At 48.1% G+C, this 24500-nt stretch overlaps 12 protein-coding genes across 12 annotated transcripts; 8 read left to right on the top strand and 4 right to left on the bottom strand.

The window, feature by feature from the left end:
• Positions 1 to 908: 908 nt before the first annotated feature.
• ONS95_007132 (uncharacterized protein) lies at positions 909 to 3779 on the bottom strand. Its single transcript, XM_058500628.1, has one exon. The coding sequence runs from the start codon at positions 2796 to 2798 to the stop codon at positions 1029 to 1031; it is 1770 nt and encodes a 589-aa protein (XP_058349445.1). The 5' UTR covers positions 2799 to 3779; the 3' UTR covers positions 909 to 1028.
• Positions 3780 to 3903: 124 nt separating this feature from the next.
• BET4 (Rab geranylgeranyltransferase) lies at positions 3904 to 5556 on the top strand. Its single transcript, XM_058500627.1, has 4 exons — positions 3904 to 3969; positions 4020 to 4130; positions 4178 to 4892; positions 4939 to 5556. Exons 1-4 carry the CDS (start codon positions 3961 to 3963, stop codon positions 5322 to 5324), a joined length of 1221 nt encoding a protein of 406 aa, XP_058349444.1. The 5' UTR covers positions 3904 to 3960; the 3' UTR covers positions 5325 to 5556.
• Positions 5557 to 6025: 469 nt separating this feature from the next.
• On the bottom strand, positions 6026 to 6981 carry ONS95_015042 (uncharacterized protein). The gene is made up of 3 exons (XM_058508727.1): positions 6577 to 6981; positions 6273 to 6508; positions 6026 to 6201 (listed from the first exon to the last, which is right to left on the bottom strand). The coding sequence occupies exons 1-3, from the start codon at positions 6721 to 6723 to the stop codon at positions 6096 to 6098; spliced, it is 489 nt and encodes a 162-aa protein (XP_058349443.1). The 5' UTR covers positions 6724 to 6981; the 3' UTR covers positions 6026 to 6095.
• Positions 6982 to 7409: 428 nt separating this feature from the next.
• Positions 7410 to 8905, top strand: ONS95_007130 (uncharacterized protein; the record flags this gene model as incomplete). Its single annotated transcript, XM_058500626.1, has 4 exons — positions 7410 to 7720; positions 7850 to 7866; positions 8061 to 8504; positions 8628 to 8905. 4 exons carry the CDS (start codon positions 7410 to 7412, stop codon positions 8903 to 8905), a joined length of 1050 nt encoding a protein of 349 aa, XP_058349442.1.
• A 140-nt stretch (positions 8906 to 9045) lies between these two features.
• ONS95_007129 (uncharacterized protein) lies at positions 9046 to 9519 on the top strand (the record flags this gene model as incomplete). Its single annotated transcript, XM_058500625.1, has 1 exon — positions 9046 to 9519. The coding sequence occupies one exon, from the start codon at positions 9046 to 9048 to the stop codon at positions 9517 to 9519; it is 474 nt and encodes a 157-aa protein (XP_058349441.1).
• A 623-nt stretch (positions 9520 to 10142) lies between these two features.
• Positions 10143 to 11448, top strand: ONS95_007128 (uncharacterized protein; the record flags this gene model as incomplete). The annotated part of the gene is made up of 4 exons (XM_058500624.1): positions 10143 to 10173; positions 10309 to 10688; positions 10752 to 11089; positions 11235 to 11448. The coding sequence occupies 4 exons, from the start codon at positions 10143 to 10145 to the stop codon at positions 11446 to 11448; spliced, it is 963 nt and encodes a 320-aa protein (XP_058349440.1).
• Positions 11449 to 12078: 630 nt separating this feature from the next.
• Positions 12079 to 13014, bottom strand: ONS95_007127 (uncharacterized protein; the record flags this gene model as incomplete). The annotated part of the gene is made up of 1 exon (XM_058500623.1): positions 12079 to 13014. The coding sequence occupies one exon, from the start codon at positions 13012 to 13014 to the stop codon at positions 12079 to 12081; it is 936 nt and encodes a 311-aa protein (XP_058349439.1).
• Positions 13015 to 15047: 2033 nt separating this feature from the next.
• Positions 15048 to 15933, top strand: DHG2_2 (L-rhamnose-1-dehydrogenase; the record flags this gene model as incomplete). Its single annotated transcript, XM_058500622.1, has 2 exons — positions 15048 to 15412; positions 15471 to 15933. The coding sequence occupies 2 exons, from the start codon at positions 15048 to 15050 to the stop codon at positions 15931 to 15933; spliced, it is 828 nt and encodes a 275-aa protein (XP_058349438.1).
• Positions 15934 to 16146: 213 nt separating this feature from the next.
• Positions 16147 to 18704, top strand: ONS95_007125 (uncharacterized protein; the record flags this gene model as incomplete). The annotated part of the gene is made up of 7 exons (XM_058500621.1): positions 16147 to 16226; positions 16345 to 16503; positions 16574 to 17432; positions 17492 to 17545; positions 17608 to 18265; positions 18317 to 18505; positions 18556 to 18704. 7 exons carry the CDS (start codon positions 16147 to 16149, stop codon positions 18702 to 18704), a joined length of 2148 nt encoding a protein of 715 aa, XP_058349437.1.
• Positions 18705 to 19154: 450 nt separating this feature from the next.
• Positions 19155 to 20092, bottom strand: ONS95_007124 (uncharacterized protein; the record flags this gene model as incomplete). The annotated part of the gene is made up of 2 exons (XM_058500620.1): positions 19155 to 19425; positions 19485 to 20092. 2 exons carry the CDS (start codon positions 20090 to 20092, stop codon positions 19155 to 19157), a joined length of 879 nt encoding a protein of 292 aa, XP_058349436.1.
• An 851-nt stretch (positions 20093 to 20943) lies between these two features.
• Positions 20944 to 23047, top strand: ONS95_007123 (uncharacterized protein; the record flags this gene model as incomplete). Its single annotated transcript, XM_058500619.1, has 5 exons — positions 20944 to 21062; positions 21189 to 21512; positions 21578 to 22113; positions 22164 to 22424; positions 22474 to 23047. The coding sequence occupies 5 exons, from the start codon at positions 20944 to 20946 to the stop codon at positions 22929 to 22931; spliced, it is 1698 nt and encodes a 565-aa protein (XP_058349435.1). The 3' UTR covers positions 22932 to 23047.
• A 281-nt stretch (positions 23048 to 23328) lies between these two features.
• ONS95_007122 (uncharacterized protein) lies at positions 23329 to 24494 on the top strand. The gene is made up of 2 exons (XM_058500618.1): positions 23329 to 24097; positions 24181 to 24494. Exons 1-2 carry the CDS (start codon positions 23400 to 23402, stop codon positions 24485 to 24487), a joined length of 1005 nt encoding a protein of 334 aa, XP_058349434.1. The 5' UTR covers positions 23329 to 23399; the 3' UTR covers positions 24488 to 24494.
• The last annotated feature ends 6 nt before the right edge of the window (positions 24495 to 24500 follow it).

Genomic DNA, 24500 nt, shown 5'->3' with positions numbered 1-24500 from the left:
GTGGGGGGGGGGGGGGGGGGGGGGGGGGGGGGGGTTGGTGTTTGATGATGAGAGGGAATCAAAGTATTTTATTTTAAATAGAGAAGGATCAAATCAAATGAATGAGAAATGATAATAATATCTATATATCTGACCTCCCATCTTGACATTTGTCTTCTTTCTCCTGAGCGTCTACATGTCTCAAGAACAGCGGCCAAGAAGGCAAAACATCGTATCCAAGCCCCCTCGATAATCCTCTCCGATCATTTATTGTCAGAAAATGAGAAGTACAGTAACTTTCCTAAACAAAAGAACAGAGAAGGTGCAGATCATAAGCAAAGAAAGAGCTGTAAAGAGAATTTCGTTCATCATAGACAACTATCAAACTTTAACTTATCAGTAATAATACATTTTAGCCTTTAACACAGCAAGACCATTCCGACTGCGAGTTGGTTGGAAGTCGAGTATAGGGGTTTGTCCGACGCAGCATTGGTGTTTGGGTTTGGCTGCTGAGCCGAAGAATGGAGCGGTTCATACCTAGGTGGGGAGGAAGGTCTTGCTGGAGACGCTTAGAGTCTTAGAAAGTTGTACGGGTGGCATTTGATATCTTAAGAGACTGTCGAAACCTTGTCTGATCAAGGTTTGTGTGGAGAAGTGTTGCTGGAGAGTAAGTGCTTCGTGCTGGCTGGGTCAGGGATATTGAAGGCATGGCATGTGCTGATACAAGAGTGAAAAGAGTCAGGTTGAGAAGCGACCATGTGATGAGAAAGGGCTCTCGTCTAGTAATCTGAGGATTGTAAGAATACTATTAGAAGCCAGAAGTAGACAGGGGGTGGTCCATCGTCTTGGAAGCCATTAGCTAGCAACTTTCTGCTGTAGAGAGCCATCGATTATCAAGCATTAGTTGTCACTTAACGGCAAACTAGTGTAGCAAATATTGATATGTTTGTGGGTATCACTCATTCTAATCCCGAAGCAACATCACTGCCAAGAGCCACACTACCCTTGAGTGCTTCAAGCTCCAACCCACCGAAGTGGAGGCTCAAGACCTACCTGATGACATCCCCTTCCTTGTCTATACCTTCCAATCCCTCAAGAATGTCGCTGCCACCCAACAACCCCTCTCCGCCCACGGTTGCCTTCTGCCCAGCAGCCCAGACTTCGTGAAACTTTACGCTCTCATCACTCGAGGCTACAACAATGCAGCCTTCAGTAGCAGTCCGGCTCAAGCTACGAACTCCCTCCCTACTTGTCTGGCTCTGGCTTTCATTGGGGCCTCCTGGATATGAAATCGCATACAATGCACGATGCTCTCCCTCCCAAGGAATTGCTGCAACTTGTTTGCATTCTGGCCACGAAAAGACTGCAATGCGGTATGGATGTTCTGGTTGAGCATAACCAAACGTGGCGACGATTTCTCGGCGAGTGGTTGACCAGATCAGCGAAGTTACTTGAGCAGCAACGCTGATTGTCGCAAGGCATGTCCCAGATGTGGTGTGGAAGAAATGTATACACTTGTCGTTACTTCCTCCTCCTGTTGCAACCAGGCCGTCACGCCATGGACAGAACGCAATTGCTTTGACAGCGGCACCATGAATCCAGCGATGCTTCTCGGCACCAGGCTTGATCTCTTTCACTCCACCTCGCCCAGCAAGAGTGTGGACACGTCGGGTTCCATCAGCGCCTATGAACACCTCTTCGAGAGCTTGAGCCTCCTCTCGAGTTCTGTGGAGTATTTCGCTTGTTCGGAACAAACAACAGAGGTTGTCATTACCACCAGTAGCGAGGAGACTACCATCACACGAGAATGAGAGGCCACATATTTGCTGGGAGTGGACTGAGATACGTGCGAGAAGAGTCATAGATCCGGACCAGCCATTGCGAGAGACCTCCCAGCTCTGCGGCCACTCCACTGAATAGTAGTAGACATTTCCAATTTCGTCGCCAACAAGAAGATCTTCTGCTTGAACGGATATGTTGGGGGTTAGTGGACATCGTGACGGACGTGTCGTAATCTGCGGTCTCCACGTGAGGCAGGCGATGGGAGACGGTTGCTGAACTTCAAACCGCGGTAGCATGCTGTCGTAAAGAGATACAAGATTCAAAGATCCATCAGACTTCCCAAAAGCAAGGATACTCTTCTTGCCTTGTGTTGAAGAGAATGCTAGAGATGTAAGCCATGACCCGTTAGTTGTCCCGCCATTGAGAAGATGAACGCCTTGCATTTCGGACCAAGCATACAACATAGATCCAAGCCCAACAGCAAGGGTATGGCATGTCTTTGAATATGCCAACACTGAGCAATAGAAATCATCTCGAAGATTGGGTGCATCTAACACCTTGAAAGGGGCTGATGGCAAGTTTCGAGAAACATCTGCTGCGGGTGTCTTGCGATCTTGACCGCCTAACACCCACTCAGTCCCCAGCCAAGATGTTTTGTGGTCTCTTGCAGCTGGGGATCCTTTCTCGTCCATAAATGCTTTCAGCGGTGAAGTCGAAGGATCTCGAAACTCGAACACTCTCCCAACTCTATCGAGTTCTAACGCTTCGGCAAGTCGATTCTCGTGTCTTTCTTTGTCTTCCTGAGCCCGAGGTTTTGCGGTGAAAGAAGTGGTATAGAGAGGTGCATTTGTCCCGCTTCCGATCAGTCCCCCTCGGCCATTTGAAACGCCGCTGACGGGAGCAAGGCCACCAACCCGCCAGATTGTACCTACACTGACTTGTCGTTCCCCATTAACGGCGGTAGGGTCTCGTTGAAAGGTCAAAACACTACCGCCACCACTTCCACTGCGATTGCCAGAGAAATTTCGCCGAGGCATGGGACGATTTGCGCTAGGTATTGGAGATGTCGCTCGCCGTCGGGGGTTGAAAGCATCCGGGCTTGCATCCTTGTGTCTCAGCAATTTCTCATCAGTAGTCAATGTTCGAGGATCCTTGCTGGTTCGGAAGCTTTCAACAGCCGAATCAAGAGTCGGTCGTCTTGGCAAGAATCTATCTGGACATCTAAGGGACCCTGTAGAGCTTGAACTTGCAAAAGCCTTCAACGACGGGCGACGACGATATCTGTTCGTTCGAGGACTTATCCGAGGTAGCGTCGATATTGACAGGGCTCTCTTCTCAGTATCGGAAGCGCCATCGTACTGGGCTTTGAGAGATCTTGGTTTTCGCAGCAGGAAGTCCGTCGCATCTACAAATCTCCGCCTAGGTACCTCTAACTCAACGGAGGAGGAGTTGCAATAGGGTATGTCGAAGAACTCGAGCACTGAATTGTAGTAGATGAGTATCTGCTACAACGCGAATGCTGCGAGCTCCTTACCCGCATCGTGCAAAGGTCTCTTCCCCAAATCATCTGGCCTTGACGATACGGAAGTATGCCAGACGTCATTGACTGATAAATCCGTCGTGTAATATCGTTTCCTGCAAGAGATTTTGCCACTTTTGGTCTCCATGCTGACTCGCAGAAAGACAGGATCGAGGAGGCTGACGATACACCACGACGGAAATTGTGGAATATCGACTCTTCTCTCTCGAAAGAAAAAAATAAGGAACGTCAAAGGAGGAGTAAAGATTGAATGAATACTGTTGAACAATAAAAAGAAGGGGTTCCGGACGGGTAGTTCTGTACAATCCTTGGTTCCAATGAGTGTTGACGCCAGCAAGGGCAGGCGGTAAGGCTCGAAAGTGATATTACTTCGGGATAATATAGCAGTACCGTGCTATCAAACGTTAGCAATACTGGAAGAGTTAGCATCTCATATCGTGTGGTTCGCTGGATACGAAGGAAGATAGGAGTAGGAGAGAAGATGAGAAACATCAAGGCCAAAGTAGAAAGGACGTCGCGCTTGCCAAGATCCGAGTCAGCGGATGCTCGGTTATCCGATTGCTGACTCGCCATATCTGAACTCCAACTCGAAGGAAGCAGGCATCACAACGAGCCCCTCCAGCTTCAATCCTTGGCAACCATAACTCCCAGTTGCGAACATGGCAAGCGTATGATACTTGCGACTCCGAAGATGAAGCTGGGCTGATCTCTGCGGCAGCATGGTGTCTCGCGAACAGCGACGACTGGTCAAAGAACGGACGAGCAGCGCATAGCGGAGCAGAAGGAGATCCTCAAGTACCAAGAGCTGGAGGAGCTGATCAGAGTGAAGGTAGGCTTGCTTGTGCATAGTCCATCCATCTGCTAACATCAGCCAAGGTCGCAGAACGGCAATACACACTCGAAGTTCTCGAACTTACCTCGAAGCTCCTCAAGAAGAACCCGGAATACTACACAATATGGAACGTCCGCAGACGTTTGCTAATTTATGGATTATTCTCCAAACCGTCGGATTCATCATCGCCCTCGACGGAGTCGCAGAATACTTCACCGAGCGACACTACCAAGGCCTCATCCGAAACTTCGTCGTCCTCTATATCCGCGCCACCCATGGCATCGACCACGACCCCGCAGAGCCTAAGCTCCCAGAATCATGGGAAGAATGGTACAACTCTTGACCTGATAAAGGCCGATCTGGAGTTTTTGTTTCCGATAATGGTGGAATACCCGAAATGCTACTGGCTGTGGAATTATCGGTTGTGGCTATTAAAGCAGGCGAACGAGCGACTGGATACGGACATTGCGAAGGAGCTCTGGAAACGAGAACTCGTCCTGGTGGGAAAGATGCTGGTTAGAGATAGTCGGAACTTCCACGGATGGGGCTATCGACGAATGGTCGTAGCTGAGTTGGAAAGCAAGAAGCTCGATGGGAAAAGCATGGTGGAATCAGAGTTCGAATATACAACCAAGATGATTCATGCACCGAAGGGGCTATCGAATTTCTCGGCTTGGCATAGACGAAGTAAATTGATTCCCCGGCTTCTCGATGAGCGAAATGCCGATGCTACTGCTCGAAAACAATTCTTAGACGATGGTATGTATGACTGGGAGGGAGTCGTTTAAAGCTAATACCGTATTAGAGTTTGATCTTATCATTTCAGCAATGTACACGGACTCATATCCATACGCTCAATCGGCGTGGTTCTATTACCAATTTTTGATGACTACTCTTACTGATCATGTCGGTCATTCCACGATCACGCCTAACTTCACCAATGATGACCGAGTGGACTATGTTGAGCGGCAATTGGCGATTCTCCGAGATATGCTAGATGGCGCTGAGGATTGCAAATGGATTTATGATGCCCTCGTTGAGTATACAATGGCACTGTGCCTGATGGAAGAACGAGATCCTCAATCGGACGAAAAAGAAGATTTCAAGGCCTGGATCGAAGAGTTGGGAAAGCTAGATCCATTCCGGAAGGGAAGGTGGGATGATCTAGAGAATTCTCTTCTGAGGAAGTAGCTGAACCTGAAGAAGAGTCTAAATAATCACTAATCGTACCTGTTTTGGGGTATCTGCCGCATGGCACGCATATATACCAAGCGAGTCCCATGTGAGCAGTCAATCTCAACGACTATGGCGATTCGTCACAAGTTTGCAGAAGGATCATTGCCTTTTTCAGCCCATCAGTACCAATGAATCACATCTGATCAAGCGTACTAGCCATGTGGCTCAAGACTTCACAATTAAGACACAAATGTTCTCCTGTTCTATGCGTCTGCCCCCCTCCTCGCACCGCCCAGTCACGCAAGGCCACATTTCAGCAGTCTTGCTCCACCAAAGCAAAGGCGAGTTTCATGTGTAATGTTCCAGACCTTTCTTCGTTTTACTCAAAATCTCCCATTGTACCGCGCACAGAATTGGTTGATGATCCAAACTCAACCGATGGTCGATTTCGCACTTCTTGATCTCGCATCTATGCGAAACTAATATCCCCTTCCAAAGAAGCGCTCCCTTACTTGGACACTACCTAGTCTGGACTCGAAGAACTCAGAAGGTTCACGGCGCCGCCCCACTGAAGACTTTTCAGTCATTGAGCCGGACTACCTCCAGTGGCCTTGCTAGGTCGTTTCGGCTCCCTTTCTTGGCTCGTATGGGACTCAGGTAAAGGCGTATACAAGCGTTGCGATTCTGCCCTAAGAGTCGCAGTATCGATTTTGTCCTCTGAAGTTGAAACATTATTCCTTGAAGAAATGATTCTTCGTACCCAACCTGGTCCAAGTGGTAGCCAGATCACAGCTCCATACTATTCCTCCTTCTCGTCTCCGTTCGTCTACAGGACTTACAGCATGAACAACATTCCACCGAAGCCAGTATCAAAAACAAGAAACGAGCCGATCTGGTTGCAGTCAGTCCTGCTTGGTCCAAACTGTTCACCACGTGATCAAACAGAAAGAAAAGTTCACGAACCCAACCCCAATTTGGCAGTACCAAATGTACCACCTCCATGGATCAGCTTTATTGACATAGGTCAAACGATCCTTTCCCCAATCATCAAGCAATATAGCAAATATTGACCAGGTGAGAAATCCCATGCTTACAATCTCAAGAGCAAGACTGGCTCCGGATTGTAGACGACCAATAGTGTGTTTGTAATCTGCGAGAGCGACGATCTCGCATGTGTCGATAATTATGGGCAACACTATCTGAGAAATGTTAAGTCATAGGGTACAGACAGTTGTGAAGCTTACAATGGCTGGGGAGAGGTGCTTACAGCGATGTATGACCAGACATAGCTTTTGCCGATGGCGACACTAAGGAAAATAAGAAGTATCAAAGTGATGAGCGATGTGATTAGGCAGCAAGCATGTAGCAGCAGCTGAATGGTGGCATACGGCTTTGGAACTCGTGAGCGTGCCATGGGCACCGAAACTATTCAGAAAATAAAGAAATGTTGTGTTCAAGCCCACTTGCGCGGGAATGTCTCTCCTGTCTTGTGACTCGTGCTGCCCATGGCGTTGTGGGAAAAGCCTCGCTTTAAGCTTCAAACCGCTGATGGCACTGCACACGGCAGCATCCCAAAATGAGAGACCAAGCCTATCCACCAATGTAGTTTAACACGAGTAAGATCTGGGCTGAAAGTTCAGCCGGACAGGATGATTGGACAATTGAGGGCGAGTTGCATGCCAGTTGCGGCACGGTCGAATTTAACCGCACTGACCTCGGCAGCACAGAAGCGATTCAAGCGAATAATAGAGAGCTCCCCTTGAGCGTGACCAAGAGAAGTGCAGCTAGAAAGAAATGAATAAATCATGCCAAGCACCTTGAACTTCTCCAAATGATATTAGCTTCCTATTTTTAGGTTGTGAAAGACTGTGACAATGTGTTTCACCGACAGCTGCATGTTTGTCTTTGTTTACGTACCGGCTTTGTCCTCGCTAAGCCCTGTGTCCGGTTTCGGTTAGGTGATGGGTGATTGCTGAAAACAGTCATGGTAAACAAATAATGCCACAATTATTTCACACCATGAGCAGGCTCCAATTCACACACAGGTTTAGAAAGTTTCATCGCAATCGACATTCTCATCATCAAGACCACCCTTTCGAAATGGGTAACATCTATCTTCGGGACAGTTTTTGGCCGAAGGATTTGCGGAATCTGGAAAGGCAACAATTCAATGATCTCGATAGCGAAGATGGGGATACATACGACAAAGCGTACCAGAGGATCGAGAAACTGAATGAGAAGAATGATAAGAGAGCCAAGAAGAAATTTAAAATCGGCACTATGTCCTTCGATGATGCTGAAGGTCTTATCGCTAGCTACGTTGAAGGATCACCTCCCAAAAAGGGTCGGACGCCGTACCGGAGTGAAGTCAAGTTCCCGCCGCTGACTCACGACACAATTAATCAGTATATGTGAGTAACTACCTGAGTGAGAACTATTTCTTTCGTTCTTAAGTAGCTCTAGAGTTACCTATGCGCTGAACTTACGTCGTACCTTCTGAATTCTCACCAAGTCGGTAGCTAACATGATATGTAAAATAGAGGGAAAGCATCTGTCAGTATATGAATATCAAACGGTGCGAGTTTAAAGTTCGCAAATTGAGGTCCGGCAAAGTCCTCGGCATCACACGACCTAAGACCAGAATTCCACCGCGGGGTTTTCGACGACCTAGACGAAAACCTGCTCCTTTGCCCAAAATAACTGAATATCCGAGCTGTATGTTCATCAATACCGCTGACTTCGAGAAAATAGACCCGGACAATAAAACAAAAGTTGGTGCGATCGACCTCCTAGCAGATATGGATTGCACGAAAGACAGATTCTGGAATCTTGACTATCTTTTCGTTCCAATTCACAACGAAAATATCGGAGAACATGGAAATTACTCCCTCTTGGGTATACCACCAAAACAAAAGTACATTTTTGCAATTGATAGCATGACGCAGATTGATTACGATATCGGGACTTGGCCAATGTCTGGGATCTGGGATATCCTAGTCTCACAGCAGCGTAGGGCAGAACGAGCTGTAACGTTCCCGCTATTTGGCCAATGGGCAAGGAAAGAAAATGAGAAGACGGATGGGAGTCAGAACTGTGCTCGACAAGGTGATTTGTACAACTACGGGGTGTTTACAGTTACAAATGCTCTGTGTCTGGGATTTGGTTTCGATCTGATGTGCTACAGCAATAGTGATTGTATGTATATCTACCTTCTGTGTTGCGAGGCCCGGAGGGTGCAACTGACGATTCTGTTCGTTTTTTCCATTGTCTCGGCTCTAGCGCTGGATACACGTTTCGATAGCACTAATTTTTTCAAAGTAAATCCTAACAAGAGACCAAGGATGTTCGCAGAGCTCGCAAATGGAATGAGATCTGGCGACAATATTGAAACTGGATTTGTGGGCAAGTACGCCTACGATATGTTAGACACACCAGTGAAACCGCTGCGCAATACGCGAAATGGGGAGACAAAGGAGGATGGGGAAGAACCAGAAGAGGACATATTATCAGAAAATGACAAATCGTCAGAAAATGACACATCGTCAGAAAATGACACACATCGTCAGAACGGGACATATCTTCAGAAGACGACCTAGGCGAACAACGAGGCTTGGACAATATTAAGAGAGAATCAAGCGAGGATACAGATATTAACGATGATGAAAGTACAAAACGAGTCAGAGGCTTCAGCAGTAAATTACGGCTGGCTGTAGAAGCTGCAATTGTTGCCGATATTATGCATTCTGTCCCGGAAAGGTATGCAGCATGGAAAGCAGGAAGACAGTATGTGCGACCAAGCGAGCTCAACAGGAGAGCTTTCCCTCCTCAAAATAATGCAAAGTATTTTCGAAAAGTTGGATTCTTCTACCCGAGTACCACAACTTCTAGATACAATCTAAGGCCAGAGATTGGAGCATCCGGGAGCGAGAGATCAACCGCTTCCACCTATAAAAAGGAACAAAATCAGATCGCCGCCTGCGTAGAGACGTTTTGGGCGGGTGACGTGCAGCCATTCGACGGTATCATTGAAGAATTCGAAGAGTGGCTTGCGGACAACCCACGGATGGGCGTTAGAAAGCTCCAGCTTGAGCTAGGCCGATGGGAAATTGGTCTCGGAGAGTCTAAACCTGTCACCGATATCTCATTCCGCAGTTTATTCATCCAGCACCTCAGACGAAAGATGAGGAATAGCTTGGCGAACTTGAGGTAGAATGCGACAGAATTCTGTATCTTGCAGTTTGTCAAATGTGGATTGCTTATCTGCAAGCTGCTTTTCCGACCTCGATGTATAGCATCGCGACTGGAATAACTTATCCCAGTGCTGGTCTACTTATGTTTCGTGGTATCTTAGAATTGCGACTCCAACGCGTCTGATCAATGACGGGAGGATGTTTTCGTAAATTTTGTTGAGTATTTCTGGGGAGAAGACATTGTTAAGGCTGCGACTGGTGGCTGAGGATCTTGCAGGATGATTTCTGCACTATGAGGTACTGAACTCGGTATTCGTATGCATGCCTGACCTTAGAATCCGGAGAGCTCTTGGCCACGGTCGAGAGCAGAGGAATGGGAGTGGAAGAAGCTTTGAGATAATAGAATTCTGTGGCGTTGAATTTTCCAGTCACCATGATCTGTCCAAGCTGGGAGTTGTGCAAGTCTGACCATGACGTGGTAGTGTCTGATGAGTTCCGCTTGTTCAGCCTCGCGTGTTTACGCGATGTTGACTTCACTTTTTAAAGGCTCCCACAAACAATTGGTGCGCCTTTGAACACAGTTCGAAAGCTACCAGCAACCTCCCATCCTCTTTCAAACAACAGCCATCTCGGTGCGTGCAAGATGGCAGACAGTGCTGTCATGACAAATAACAGTATGTGATCTTACAAGCCATTTGAAGACTCTCCATCCTGTATTATGTGTCTCCCCAGATTTCGAAGTCACCTATCCCTGATGGAGTCGATCAATTACGACCCAAAAAAAAACCACAAGCTGACCTTCCATCTAGTCAGTCCAACCCTCATGGGAGTCCCCGGCGAGATCTTCGAAGCAATAATCGTCCAATGTATAGCCGTCCAGAAAGCAGATGGTCCCTATGCCAACACACCAGACGATACCACCGTCCCACAAAAGTTTGACTTCACCATCGACGCCAATGGTCTCCGCTGCAATTCAATGGAGTCTTTCGAGCTCCTGTTCACCAATAAGAAGCTTCTCAATGAAGCTCTTCCCGTGGTATTTCGCAACTGCTCGGTTTTGATCCACGCTGAAGTAGGCCATGATGCTCAGCGCCCTGGATACATTCCTTTCGTGCTCGCCAATATCCCAGACATGGTTAAGGTCAATGCCCGAGAAGTCGGCGTGAAGTTCTCTAATGTCGCTAATCCTGTAAGTGTTCTCATCTTGACTTGAAGGTCCTCCAATCATCCACTTGCCCTGATACCATTAAAGCTTCGTTGCTCCATGTGGCCATCCAAAGACATCCCACGTGAGATCGCCGCCAGAAAGCCACTCGTCAACATCGTCAATACAGTCATGATTGAGTTTGTTCAACGTAAGACTCTTCACATCATTGCCGGTATCAAGGGTGCCCAAGTCGATGACCTGAAGGTTCTTTTCAAGCTGCTGGGTGTGCCAGATCAGAATGTTAGCCTAGAGGAGATCTACCAGACTGATGGATTCGTCTACTTCCCCACTCGATACCGTGTCGACAACAGTAGCACCAAGACCAAGCAGGAGCATTATGAGGCCCTTGCGAGGAAAGTCGCTGCTGAGATCGGTCAGGATTGGTAAGTTGAGAGTGTCACATATCTTCTCTTCCCTGATTTATCCTAGAGATGAGATCTCAGTCATATACTCCAAGATTCATGACTCGTCCCAAAAATGTTCTTTCATGCCCAAGAGCATAAGCTGACCCAGGATTCTCTCCTCTAGGTTCCAGAAGGCAAAGTCTCCAACCCTTGTCGAGGACATCTATGCCGACTCGGACGAAGACATGCCAATCTGGGCCACAATCGGCAACTCAGATCCCGACAAGAGATGGCGTGGAGAGTCTGTTGGCTGGGCTAGACGTCGTGTCTGGAAGCGTGGTCCTGTTCGCACTCCACCAACTCCAGAGATGGCTAAGTGGCTCAAGGAGAGAGTTTAAAATCCTTCCATACGGTTACACACTTGCATGCTGCAAAACAGTCTTTCGATTGTGTAAGCGGACAGTGGGAGGGAAGTTGCTCTTGCTAGGGTTATATGGCGTTGGTGATGCAGAACTTATGAGTGATTTGAGGGGATGGAATGATACCCAGGCGTTAAAGGAAAGCCATTCCATAATGAATTCAGAATGGACTTTATGAGATCTATGTCCCATGCGTATTCGTGTTTGCAGTGAAATGTATGCTAGAACAGAGGCGAAAACTTGTCGCAGAGGCAAGCGGTATTGTAATGTTGGAGCCAACCGACATCAAAGCCCTTGAGCCAGTGTCCTTCTTCCACTTGAAAGTATGCCTGATACCACCTTTGATCATGCTGCGCGCTCCGTTTTGCAGCAGATAGAGATCGACCTCTTAACTGCCAACCTCCGGACTGGAGCTGACAAGGTATGTTTTCCACAAGACACCGAAGGGACATAGCTGACAGACAAAATTGCACAGTTGAGAAAAGACATAACCCCTTGGGTTCTTTGGCAATCATGCCCGAACGTAAGGGATTATTACTACTGAGAGTATGAAGTACAAGCACAAGAGAGTCTATTGCTCCGAATAAATCTGGTTAAGATGTCCCTCACCTACTCGTAGAACACCAAGCACCGCACCTCGATACTCTGCCGTCCCGGCGCACTTTCTGGCGTCGCCGGATCTTCAAAAGCAGTGTGCGGCGTGCATCTGGCCAAACCCTGTACACCGTCCGGCAAGCCCTGGCCCCTCGAATCAAAGCACTTAATGAACATGGCTTCCTGAGGCGTCATATCCTTCATATAGAAGAACTGATGGCTATCATTCGGCCGAACCGCGAACGTCTCTCCTTTAACCTCATAATTCTCTATCGACTCGATGGAGTTCGGATCCGGGACAACCTCCTTGCCACGGTCATCATTGTCCTCTTTCCGTCCTACGTTGCCGCTTCCGTCACCCAGAGGTGCCCGCTTGGGATACATTAAATCTACTGCAATGAAGTCGTCTGGGGTGGTAGTGCGCCAATCGATGACTGCGAGAGGGAAATCCGTCGCGGGGTGTGCAATCGGTCGCCAGACATTGATGATCTGAAACCGGCCCTTCAACAACTCCTCTACCTCCTCCTCAGGTAAATGTCTCCGTACACGCGCCTCCGCCGCTCCCACGGTTTGGTCGACATGTACTTGCTGAACGGGCTGTCGAGGCGCATTCTTGTCTCGCTTTCTGATCGTGTGGTCGAAGATGACCACTTTCTTGATCCCGGGCAATTTCTCCTTCAACAGGTTCTCCACCTCGGTATAGTAACCTCCTCTCACTTCCGCGTCATTGTCGAAATCGAAGCCTGCAGATGGCGACTGGTAGACCGCGAAGCCTGAAATATCTGTTGAGAACTCGGACTCGCGTCCTCGGATGTTCTGCACGGAGCGCGTGTGAGGGGTCAGTCGGTACGAGGTTCCTGGGCCGTCAACTTTGCCCCACGGCTTGATGTGCGCGCCGCTGCTGGACGTGTAGGAGGCTGGGTCGATGTATCTGAATGCGGCGGTTGTCATTTTGGTGATTTGCTGGGATTTTGGGGGAATGAATGCAGAGTTAGAGCGTGAGAGGAGGGGTTTATAGAGGGGATGTTGTCGGCTTTAACTCGCCACGCTGACTCGAGTATGTCCGAAAATCAATGACTGACCCGGGCGGCCGGTGGGATGTGGGATGTGGGAGTCGGCTTGTGGGATGGTGCAATTGCACGGGTGTGACAAATGAGGAGAGGCATGTCTATGATTCCATCACGAAGAAAGTAATTAGTCAATAATGAAAATTCCGGTGTTATTGAGGCTTCTCGCCAAATTTAGACTTCATGATGTTTAAGGTAGGATGCAATTAAGGCCAGGCTCTCGCCAGGACACTGCTCGGCTAACCAAGGGAAACTCATCCCTGCATCACAACAATAGCATCAAATCAAACAAAATACCCATACACACATCAAGTATGGGGTTTAGGAAAGACTCGTGTTCCCCGACCATACACCGTCTTCCATCAGCGACCAATTGAGCCCTAGAAGCAATGAAGGGTTATTTCTTACTCGGATCATGGAAATCCCTGTCAAGGACATGAGTTTTTCCAAGCTGAACGGCTAGAATACCTCGGTCATCGAAGAGGCCCAAGTGTATCAGTCATCACATTATCCGAGTCATCATCACCATCGTCGGCAACCTCACAACACAGCCGACTCATCGTTATCATCTTCGTGAGCCTCCATATCCCAAGATCCATCCTCGTCGATGCAATCAGAACGAAGAGCGAGCAGCTGGCGTTCTGCGATTTTAACGACCACGATCATTAGTTTAGTTTAGTATTGTATCGAATGCGACTTAAACAGGGGTTTCGAAGCACTACGATTGTAGATCCAGAGTAAAGTGTGGTGGTACGCAGAAGGAAATGGTAATATTCGCGAGGCTCTGGAAGGGCTTCTCTGCCTTTGTGTTCAGTGGTTGGATCGAGAGTCTGTACTCAAGTCCGGGTGTGAAAATGGCAAGACATGAAGATGGAGTCGCACCGGACGTGTACGTGCCGATTGCCATGTCGAGGGAACGGAACTCAAGAAGTGATGGGTTGGGAGAGCTGACGTCCTGGAAGACTTAGAAAAGGCAATGTCAAGAGGGATCGGCGTCGGAGCCGATTCTGTTATCGACGTAGGGGCGTTCCATCGCATTACGTTCGAATGCCCTCGTAGAGAAACTCCTTGTCTCTTTCGGCTAACTTTGAGTTGCTCCTATAGAATGTCAACCAAGAACTATTCCAGCTTGATTCTGAGTTTTAGGCAATGAGCATGATGTTACCCTTAGGCAACATCGACGCATTTCTGATTTTTGAAATCAAAACAAGAACCATCGGCAATCCAGTGTGGCATGGAGATCCTCCTCTGGACGCAAATAATGGGATTTTCTCAGGTATATCTGAGCCACTGTAGACAAACTACAATGAGGAATTTGATAGCAATCATTGTGGCTTGAATCGGGGCCATGAACTCTGAACGGAAAGGAGATAACTTTGCATATCTCTCCCCGTGCAGGTGGACGATTGCTTGTACCCATTGCGATTGGATAGACGTTACCAGATACTGATAAAATTAGCCAGACATCGAGTATTCTTACTTGGCACTGACGGATGGTGGGTGTGAGAAGTTATTGATTCTGTTGACTGAAGGAGCCCAAGAAGCGAAACTGCGCCTTGCCGCCTTCGAACTAGTGCGCTTAAGGATGTCTGTGAACAACTTCTCCCCGCCTTTCTCCAAAGCCTCGCCCTTCTGCCCTCGAGACGAGGTTGCATGTTTCCACCTTCGAAATCTGCTGCATCTGCAGAATGCTCGTGGCCCTAAGCTTAATCATGGTGGGTTAGCACGAATGGCGGGGTCAGACAATGCTCAGCATTGCGAAAGTCAAAATTACCCTCGACCAGTCCACAGTTGAAAGGATGGAAACCTTTGCTCTGCCCTCACTTACTCTAAATAATACTTACATCTAGCATTCAAACACAAATTTTCCAAGCCACCTCTCCTCTCGCACTGCCAGCAGCGTAAAGCTTGCCCACGATGGCCCCTTCGCGCTGGAGGATTCTCGAAGGAAAGGTAGCAGCAATCACTGGTGGTACAACAGGTATCGGACGAGCTATTGCTCTGGAATACCTTCGTCAAGGCTGCAATGTTGCTATCAACCACCTCGGACTGGAACGCGACGAAATTCACAAGATCAGTCTGTTCGAGGAGGCGGCCGCTATCAAAGCAGAGAAAGTCGAGGGCGAGACGCTATCGAAGGCTGGAGACCTCTTTGAGATTGCTGGAGATGTAACGAAGCCAGAAACCGGAACAATGCTGGTGGAGAAGGCAGTAGAGAAGTGGGGGAAACTTGACATATTTGTTGCCAACGCTGGAGTATTCGAGCCAGCTGAGTTCCTCACGTAGGTCCACATTTCTCTCATTTTAGCCCGAGATGAAAGCATCGCTGACCAGATTCAGATTAGATCCCGAGCTTTTTGATCGAACCGTCCGAATTAATCTGAATGGCGCATTCTACACATGTCAGGCCGCTGCAAGACAAATGGTCAAACAAGGACACGGCGGATCAATAATCGGCATATCCTCGATCAGTGCACTTGTCGGCGGAGGGCTACAGACACATTACACGCCTACGAAAGCAGGAGTATTATCACTAATACAGTCGATGGCTATTTCGCTAGGTAAGGAAAACATCAGGTGCAATGCGATACTTCCTGGCACGATCCAGACACAACTGAGTGAGGAAGATATGAAAAACGACGTGAAGAGGAACTATCTGGAAGCTAGAATTCCTATGGGTCGGGTCGGGGACACGAAAGATATTGCAGGGCCAGCCTTGTTTCTCGCCAGTGAGGAACTGAGTCCGTATTGTAACGGGACTCAACTCCTGTCTGACGGAGGAATGTTCGTGCATCTCCAGTAGGGATACATGACCCGGGCTATCGTTGCTTCCTTGGGCCTGTTCAACCTATTGCAACCGCCTTGAAACTGCTGCTGGGACGGGCTCAACCTGCACGTCATCCTTTCAGGAAGGTACTAGCAAAGTCAAAATCTAAATCTCTTGCGAACTCGACTAGAAAAATCTAGAAATATATTTCTAGCTTCCAAGAAATATTAATATCTTCAAACACCTAGTATGGCATATTATCCCACTCCGTTCAGCTCCAAAGACAGCTTTTCCCCGTCTCCCACTATATCAATAATCCCACAGTACTCGTATGTTCACTCCCATCCCCCGCCATTACCGCCACTAGTCCCAAAAGGGAAAAGGGCAAACCTTCTTTCGACTCCTCCATCTCCCCAAGTTCGTCAAAACCGTAACTCACAATGTCAGGCTCGAACACCCAAAGCAATCCGATGATTTTGATGGGAAGAGCCGGTCTGCATCCCCGTTCTTTTCGACTATCAGGATGGCCGACGAGGATCGGCCGGCACCGAAAAGGCCAAGGAACAGACAGTCACGTGGGAAAGGCTTGAGGAAGACAACAGGATGGTGCGTTGTGTGCTCCTTATATCAATTATAAGAAGGCCTGTTCACAGAACAATTTTCTAAACAAAACCAGCATCACATGTCGAAGACGACATGTCAAATGTGACGAGAATCGACCACATTGTGATCGATGTCGGAAGGGAAACCAGACTTGTATATATGCAGATCCACATGCTGCGCAGTCTCAAGTTCCCCGAGCAGCGAACCGGCAGTCTTCAGCCTCATCTTCAGAGGCACAGCAACGTCCAATATCGGAGATACAGCAGAAAACTCCTTCTGTTCCACCATGGCCCAATTCCATGGAGCAGGCAATGATGTACCAAGCAAGCCAGCCAGCTTCATCTGGTACTGGGCAAGCAAGCGTCACATCTGCCCCTTCTGACCGCTCCAACAGTCACACTTCTCTAGGACAGCGAGCACCGTCTCAAATTGACTACCTGTTGAATGCCCCTGTGCCCACATGCGACACTCCTAATCAACAGGTCTTGTCACCAGCGATCTCCAACCACAACGGGACTTCCTTCTCGCTCAATAGTGGCGAGCAAGGTAGAATTTCAAGATCTGTTTCCTCCCAACCAACATTCAATGTTGCCATTTCCAAATGGTTTGACATGCTAGTTGGTGACACGGTCTTTGAAAATGGTGTTCCAGACATGGATGCGGGGATTGAAGACTCATACAGTATGGGTACTCCACGTAAGAATAGAGCCACTAGCTTTTCCTACATGGGTTCATTTCAGGGCTCTCCTGCTGAAGGAGGTTCTGTTCAGGGTGCTTCCCCGTGCTCATCTTCCAGCCCACAGCTCCTCGAGCGGAATTTTTCCATGAACTCTCTTACAGAAAAATTGAGATGGCAATCTCCAGGACCAGTAGAACTTTCGCCGTACGAGCTTTTTCTTTTTCGAAACTTTGTCCAGCGAATAAGCCTTTGGGTCAGTATACAGAGCTACAGACTTGACTGGATCTTTGTTGATGTATTGACACCTTGCAGATCGATTTGTTTGATCCTACACAGAGTTTCTCAACCTTTGTTCCTCATCTTGCCGTAAGTCTTCGATATGTATCCTTCTTGATGAAATATCTTCAAGGCTGATCAATTTGGGGTAGCTACGAAATGTTGGTCTCATGAAGGCCATTTTGGCCCTCTCTGCGCGGCATATCTCCTTGAATCCCGGTATTGCAGCAGAACAACCAAAAGATCGCAATGATGCTCTTCAATATTACAACGAGACCCTTCATTACCTCTCCAAAGCGATGCAGTATGAAACTTACAAGACAAGTCTAGAGTTGTTGGCTACTGCTCATATAGTTTCAACGTACGAAATGCTCGACGGCTCCGGCAAAGACTGGGAACGTCATCTTCAAGGAGTATTCTGGATCCAGCGCTCTCAAGTCATCCACGGCGACTCCAAAGGTCTGAAACAAGCTGTATGGTGGGCATGGCTCTGTCAAGATGTGTGGGCTGCATTCCAAGAAAAGCGAAAGACGTTCACATTTTGGAAGCCTGCCCGAACATTTGCGGATATGAACCCATATGAACTTGCATCCAGGGCTGTCTATATAATCGCAAAGGTCGTTAATTACTGCTCCCGGGAAGAGAGCGAAGCAGGAGACCTGGCGCTTCGGATCGAGAATGCCAGCCGGTTGCAGGATATGTTAGACGAATGGGAGAGGTACCTGACAACAGAATTTACACCACTTCCTTACGAGAGTGATAGTGAGCACGATGTATTTCAACCTATATGGATTCACACTCCTGCTTTTGGTGAGTTTCCTGATTTAGATCTGTCGCGAGTGAACACTGACGTGTCCCAAGGTGTTGCCATGCAGTTGCATTACTCTGCTCGCCTACTTTTACTTCTCAACAAGCCTTCAAAGGGTGGGTTTGGAGGATTCCTCGAGCAAAGCCGCATGATATCAAGATATGTGAACAATATTTGTGGCATAGCTATGACACTGAACGATAATGCCTCCAGTATTATGTGCTCGCAGTGTCTATACATAGGTATCTCCCTAATTTTCCACTTTATTCTTTCCTTACTGACAGTTTTTTAGCTGGAATGTGTGTCCAAGATTCAAGAAAGAGACATGCTGTCCTTCAAATGATAGATGCATGTCGACGACGGTCAGGATGGCCTGTTTCATCACTCGGAGATGAGCTACAGGCCTTCTGGGATTCTTCCGCAGCTACTCCCGGAGGCTGATTGGTGACTTGGGTCTCAGAAACTTGCCGACCTGAACACTTGCACATCGTATGACAACCATAAAGGTCATTTCACAGGATCGCTGTGAAGTATAAGTTCCGATTAAAGAGAGGCCAGAAAAGAGGGCGCCGAGTACGCTGAGTGCTATGGTACGGCATGAGAACAAAGCCCGACTGCTACCCTCCATGTAATTATGGAAAGCAGCGCCAACTAAACCAGTTGGGCATTGCAAATTTGCAAAGAATGCTTCTAAATGCAGCCTAGCCCCAGAAGTCAATAGCGAGTGGCGCTCACGTCTCACACAACTTTGGCAAAACCTCGGAAGCGAGGTGTTTTCAGCAAGCGATCCAGGTGTTCCTCATGATGATAGTCGCCATTATATCCATTGTAGATGACAGTCGAATCTATATCATTACCTCCTTATCTTTACGCTGACTTATCTCCTGTAGTTCATGCCTTGCCTGCAGAACCGCAGATTTCCATCCATTCCACCGACTGTTTAACCACCATTTCAACACCCTGCTCCATCAGTTTCGTGAGAGGGACCTTTCCTGCCTGGGCTCTCAAGTGATACGAATAGTCATCAAGCACAAGTCTGTTCACATTTACTTTCGAGACACCCTCAGCAATACATTTCTTCATCAGCTCCGGCTTGAAGCCATTGGTCCCATGCAGCGCAATGCGGACCTTGCCTCCAAGCTGGGCTCGGACTTGTGTCAATCTTGAGAGTCATCACATCAGCCGGGCTCCTCAATATATAGCAAAACGTTGGCAACTTACCGCTCAAAATCCAAGTCCGGATTTCTATCTCCGTAAGGATTCTCACCATGCATATTACCAATTGCGGGCGCAAGAATCTCTACTCCTGTGGCCATGAAATCTCTAACCTCATCCATCGTCGTCATACTACCTTCAAGTCCCTCCGTATCCATCACTCCATCCTCCCCACCCTCGATTCTCCCTGGCTCAGCTTCTGTAGCAATCCCCCTCTCATGACAGAATCTCACCAACTCCTTCGTTTTCCTCCAGTTTTCCTCTTTCTCAAAATGGCTCATATCCAACATAATGCTATCAAACGGCAGCGTCTCAGCCGCCATTCTGATCATTTCCTCGTTTTGCGCATGGTCGAGATGGATTGCAATAGGTACTGTTGAGCGTTTTGCACAATCAGCTGCAGCGCGGATGAGAAGTCCGGATGAGAATGTAATTGCCCACGGGAAGAATTGTATTATGAGAGGGGAGTGAGCAAGTTCGGCTGCTCGCACCATCCCGATGATGTGCTCGATGTTGTAGGCGACTGTGGCCAGGACGCCATATCTTCCTTCTTCTGCAGCTGCGAGGATTTGGACAGTTTTGTTGGTCAACCGCCAGTCAGGGTTTGCTGCCATTTTTGACGACGTTTGAGATAAGGGAAGCCAAAGTATGTTTCTTGTTTCCTTCAAAAACTTGAAGGTATCAAGACCGAGTTCGTATATCAAGGTTTAAAGGATGTACTAGACCACTTGAGTCAGTCCTCCAAGGGAGATTTTGAGTTTCAGTGCTATTCAGCCGGAAGGTGACGGGTTCTGTACCAAAGGGAAACTTCGTTTGGCTGCAAGGACTGTCCCTTCAGACAATTAACTGGGCCCGCTCGAAAATACTAATCGTCGAGATCCGGAGCCAAATTCCTCAGCCCAACACGAGACGAGCACGCCAGGAAATCCCCCAAGCTCCCCGGAAAACGAGCACGTCCCTCGTCTCGAGCCTACACGGCTTGTGGGGTAAGCCGAGAAATCTGGGGAAAATGCGACTCTGGATGTCATCTCTTATTTCAAGCGTGATTCCATCGTTCAAACGATTCCGTTTTGCGAAATTCCGTGAGGATTGCGTACGAGTCATTGGTTGGCTTGCTCGAATATCGTTTGCGGGCTCCGGAGAAAGCTAATTGTCCCGCAGACATACCTTCCCCGCACCACGATGTTGAAGACTAAGGGGAGTTTGGAAGGAGAGTAAAAGCTGGTGTTTTTTGGGTAGGAATGAGTTTTTTTCTCATGGATATAAGGTCTCCGAATGCCTCATCATTTGTTCTTCAGTCTGAAGGTTTCCTTCCAGAACAACTCTAAACACCGTCGAAAGTGCCCACCCAAATTACTACTTCCTTGATTCTACCACTTCATAACACTTTCATACATCACCTGCGTATCTCGGAAATCTTTCCCCATCATCTCTCCTCCCACAAAATTCAGCTCAAACCTTCACCATGGCAAGCACAGAAAACCTCCAAGGCGTCACAGCAGCTATGCGCGCCGAAATGGGCCACACGGGTGTGAAAGGGCTCATGAAAAACAAAAAGGTCTTCTTCATATCCATGTTCGCCTCGTAAGTTCAGCCCATCCCTTATCTCTAACGTTTCTTCACATCTCGGAACAGACCTGCGCCATCCCCCGCTCGCTTCAAGCTTTTCACAAATCCAAACTCAAAATTATGAATCTGACGCGCGTCTAGCTTCGGCGGTCTGCTCTACGGCTATCAGCAAGGTGTTCTAGGCCAGGCCGTTGTTATGAACTCTTTCATTAGAGATTTCCCCCGGGTGCATAATAGTCCGTCGAAACTGGGATGGCTGACTTCGGTGCTGCAATTGGGCGGCTGGGTTGGCTCGCTCTCGGCGGGTGTGTTTGGTGAGGTGTTTTCAAGGAAGCATACTATGTTTGCTGGGTCGCTCTGGGTGGTCCTGGGAAGCTTTGTGGCGGCCGGTGCGCAGAACACGAACTATCTTTATGCAGGACGATTGTGCACTGGACTCGGTGTTGGGACGTTATCTGCTATTGGGTAAGTATACTTTGTTCCAAGAGATCTCATCTGGAGATTGGATACAGATGCTGATCATATGGCAGGCCTCTGTACAATGCCGAACTGTCTCCCCCTGAGATGCGAGGTTTCCTCATCGCTCTCCAACAGCTGACCACCACTATCGGGATCATGCTCGCTTACTGGGCAGCTTTCGGCAGCAACTATATCGGAGGCACAGGAGACGGCCAAAATGATATGGCTTGGCGTTTACCCATGATTATCCAAGGTCTTCCCGCTGTGATACTCTGTATAGGCCTCTTTTTCATGCCCTTCTCACCTCGCCTCCTTGTCAACAAAGGCAAAGACGCTGAAGCCGTCAAAACACTCGCTTACCTCCGCAACTTGCCCGAAGACCACTACCTCGTACAGGTCGAATATCTCGAGATCAAATCGGACTTCGAATTCGAGAAAGCTATTTTCGATAAAAGATTCCCGAAGTTGAGCAAGGATATGGGAAATAGCGTGTGGAGGAGAGAGTTTGCCCAGTATAGCAACGTCTTTCGGAGTAAGGATAACTTCAAGAGAGTTGCACTGGCGAGCTTGGTTATGTTCTTTCAGCAGTGGACGGGTATTGATTCGAGTATGACTCCTTCTTCTAAATCCTTGGGTTTTATACTGACATGAAGCCAGTCATTTACTATGCTCCGATTATATTCCAGTCCCTCGGTCTCACAGGTAGCACAATTTCTCTTTTGGCTTCTGGGGTTGTCGGAATTATCAACGTCGCAACGACTATCCCGGCTATCTACTACATTGATCACATCGGTCGTAAACCATTGATGATGACCGGTTCAGCTGGAATGTGTATCTGCGAGACGGTCATTGGCGTCATCGTAGCAACATGCGGCAGCGACTGGACGAAACATGTAGCTGCAGGATGGGTTGCTGTTGGTAAGTCGTCCTCACAGCCCTCTCTTCGACATATTTCTGACACCCACAGTCTTCGTCTGGCTCTATATCATCAACTTCGCTTACTCCTGGGGCCCCGGTTCCTGGATTCTCATAGCAGAGATTTTCCCAATCTCCATCCGCGCCAAGGGAACATCCATCGGCGCATCCGCAAACTGGATGAACAACTTCATCATCGCTTTCGTCACACCTCCCATGCTCTCTGGTATTGGATATGGTACCTATCTTTTCTTTGCATTCTGGAGTGCGGCGGGTGGTGTGTTCATCTGGTTGTGTATGCCGGAGACCAAGGGTAAGACGCTCGAAGAGATGGACCAGGTGTTTGGGAGTCATACTGCGGCCGAGGAGCTGGAAGAGTTTGCCAAAGTGCAGGAGAGAACTGGCTTGACGGCGCTGATTAGAGGAGGTCCGGCGGCGTTGGTGGAGAGTAGTGATCAGGGGTCGGTCAAGGAGAAGGGTGTTGGGGTGACCTATGTTGATAAGGTCTGAGAGAAAGAGTTCTAGCTTCTGGAACCTCTTACTGAAAACATCACCAGCCCTACAATTGCTTTTTGTCTTAAAACGACAGATGAAAGCCAATGAAATTTCCAAAGTTTTTCTCCTCATCGCCTTCAATGGAAGCGTTCTCGTGATTGGGATTCTTGCATATTCCTCGCTTAGCCTTGCAGATGTCAACACTTGAAAGACAAAGGCATGAGGAATTTGACCTGCATTATCTCGAATTATAAAGCTTCTCATCTCGTCCCTAGCCGAGAGAGAAGTAGTTTATCAAATACGAAAATCGATGTCATCCCCAAGGTAGGTAGGCATACAGCCCCACCTAACAATACTCGCTTAGAGCTACCCCGCCCTACTAGAAAGCCTTTCCTCAGCGCAACTACAAGCACTCTGCAACGCTTCATTTCTACATTATCTCAGCTGGCGAGTATAAAAACAAAAGACAAGATCTTGGTCAGAATGACCTCAGCATTCACAACCCACGACCCACGGTTCTCAGCCCTCCTCGGTAGCAATCCCACTCTCACGCTCCTGCTCTCTCGCAAACCGCACCCCTTCGCCCATGAAGCAGGCGTATTTTTCCCAGACAACAACACCCTCTTCATCACAAGCAATATTTACCACGAGCCTCTACAGAACAACAAACGCTGCGTGCAAATCAATAAGATCACTTTCGAGTCCGACGGCACAAATCCAACATGGGAGGAGGTCCCCTCACATGACATACCCATGGCGAACGGCGGTGTCAACTACAAAGACGGCATCCTCTTCTGTTCACAGGGCTCATTTATAGTTCCAAGTGGGCTGTACCATATGTCTCGTCACGAACCATACTCCGTGACACCTATCGTGACTTCCTTTTATGGCCGACCTTTCAATTCTGTGAATGATGTTGTGGTACATCCTACAGATGGCAGTATCTGGTTTACGGATCCCACATATGGATATATGCAGGGTTTTAAAGCGAAACCAGAGTTGCCAAATCAGGTATATAGATTTGATCCTGAAACAAAAGCGATCAGAGCGATGGCGGATGGGTTTGGGATGCCGAATGGGATTTGTTTTGGGCCTGGCGAGAAACCAGATGTGGTATATGTGACGGATACGGAGAAGGTGAAGGGGAATGGAGAGATTGATACTGCCGGGAGAGCAAGCATGTGAGTACTGATTTTTGTGCTTAAACTTGTGTGATGACTTCACATCACGAACGATTCTAGATATTCATGCTAACGATAAAAAGCTACGCGTTCGACATCACATACTACTCAGGTCAACCCTTCTTGACTAACAGACGGCTCTTCGCCCATGCAGTTGAGGGAATTCCGGATGGGATCAAGTGTGATATGGAAGGAAATGTTTATAGTGGATGTGGAGATGGCGTCGAAGTATGGTGTCCAGGAGGCGTGCTCTTGGGCATTATCAAAGTCGCTGGTGGAGCGGCAAACTTCTGTTTTGGCAAAGAAGGTGCCATGTATATTTTAAATGAGACGAGACTTTGGAAGGCGCAACTATCGAAGGACGTCAGGGGAGCTTTACTAGGACTCTAAATTACAACGATTC

Source organism: Cadophora gregata, assembly GCF_030347475.1.
Source record: "Cadophora gregata isolate MNR1 chromosome Unknown scaffold_19, whole genome shotgun sequence".
Lineage (NCBI taxonomy): Eukaryota > Fungi > Ascomycota > Leotiomycetes > Helotiales > Ploettnerulaceae > Cadophora > Cadophora gregata.
The sequence above is the reverse complement of the archived record's forward strand: the minus strand, read 5'-3'. Positions and strand labels throughout refer to the sequence as shown.

What these genes read in the sequence shown, in the direction of transcription:
- ONS95_007132 (XM_058500628.1), bottom strand. Translation starts at nt 2,798, where the DNA reads ATGCCTCGGCGAAATTTCTCTGGCAATCGCAGTGGAAGTGGTGGCGGT.
- BET4 (XM_058500627.1), top strand. An exon ending in AGGAGCTGATCAGAGTGAAG is followed by an intron (nt 4,131 to 4,177) that starts GTAGGCTTGCTT and finishes ACATCAGCCAAG; the next exon opens with GTCGCAGAACGGCAATACAC. An exon ending in AAAACAATTCTTAGACGATG is followed by an intron (nt 4,893 to 4,938) that starts GTATGTATGACT and finishes ATACCGTATTAG; the next exon opens with AGTTTGATCTTATCATTTCA.
- ONS95_015042 (XM_058508727.1), bottom strand. Translation starts at nt 6,723, where the DNA reads ATGGCACGCTCACGAGTTCCAAAGCCGTATGCCACCATTCAGCTGCTG. An exon ending in ATGTCTGGTCATACATCGCT is followed by an intron (nt 6,509 to 6,576) that starts GTAAGCACCTCT and finishes AACATTTCTCAG; the next exon opens with ATAGTGTTGCCCATAATTAT. An exon ending in TACTGCCAAATTGGGGTTGG is followed by an intron (nt 6,202 to 6,272) that starts GTTCGTGAACTT and finishes GACTGCAACCAG; the next exon opens with ATCGGCTCGTTTCTTGTTTT.
- ONS95_007122 (XM_058500618.1), top strand. Translation starts at nt 23,400, where the DNA reads ATGACCTCAGCATTCACAACCCACGACCCACGGTTCTCAGCCCTCCTC. An exon ending in ACTGCCGGGAGAGCAAGCAT is followed by an intron (nt 24,098 to 24,180) that starts GTGAGTACTGAT and finishes AACGATAAAAAG; the next exon opens with CTACGCGTTCGACATCACAT.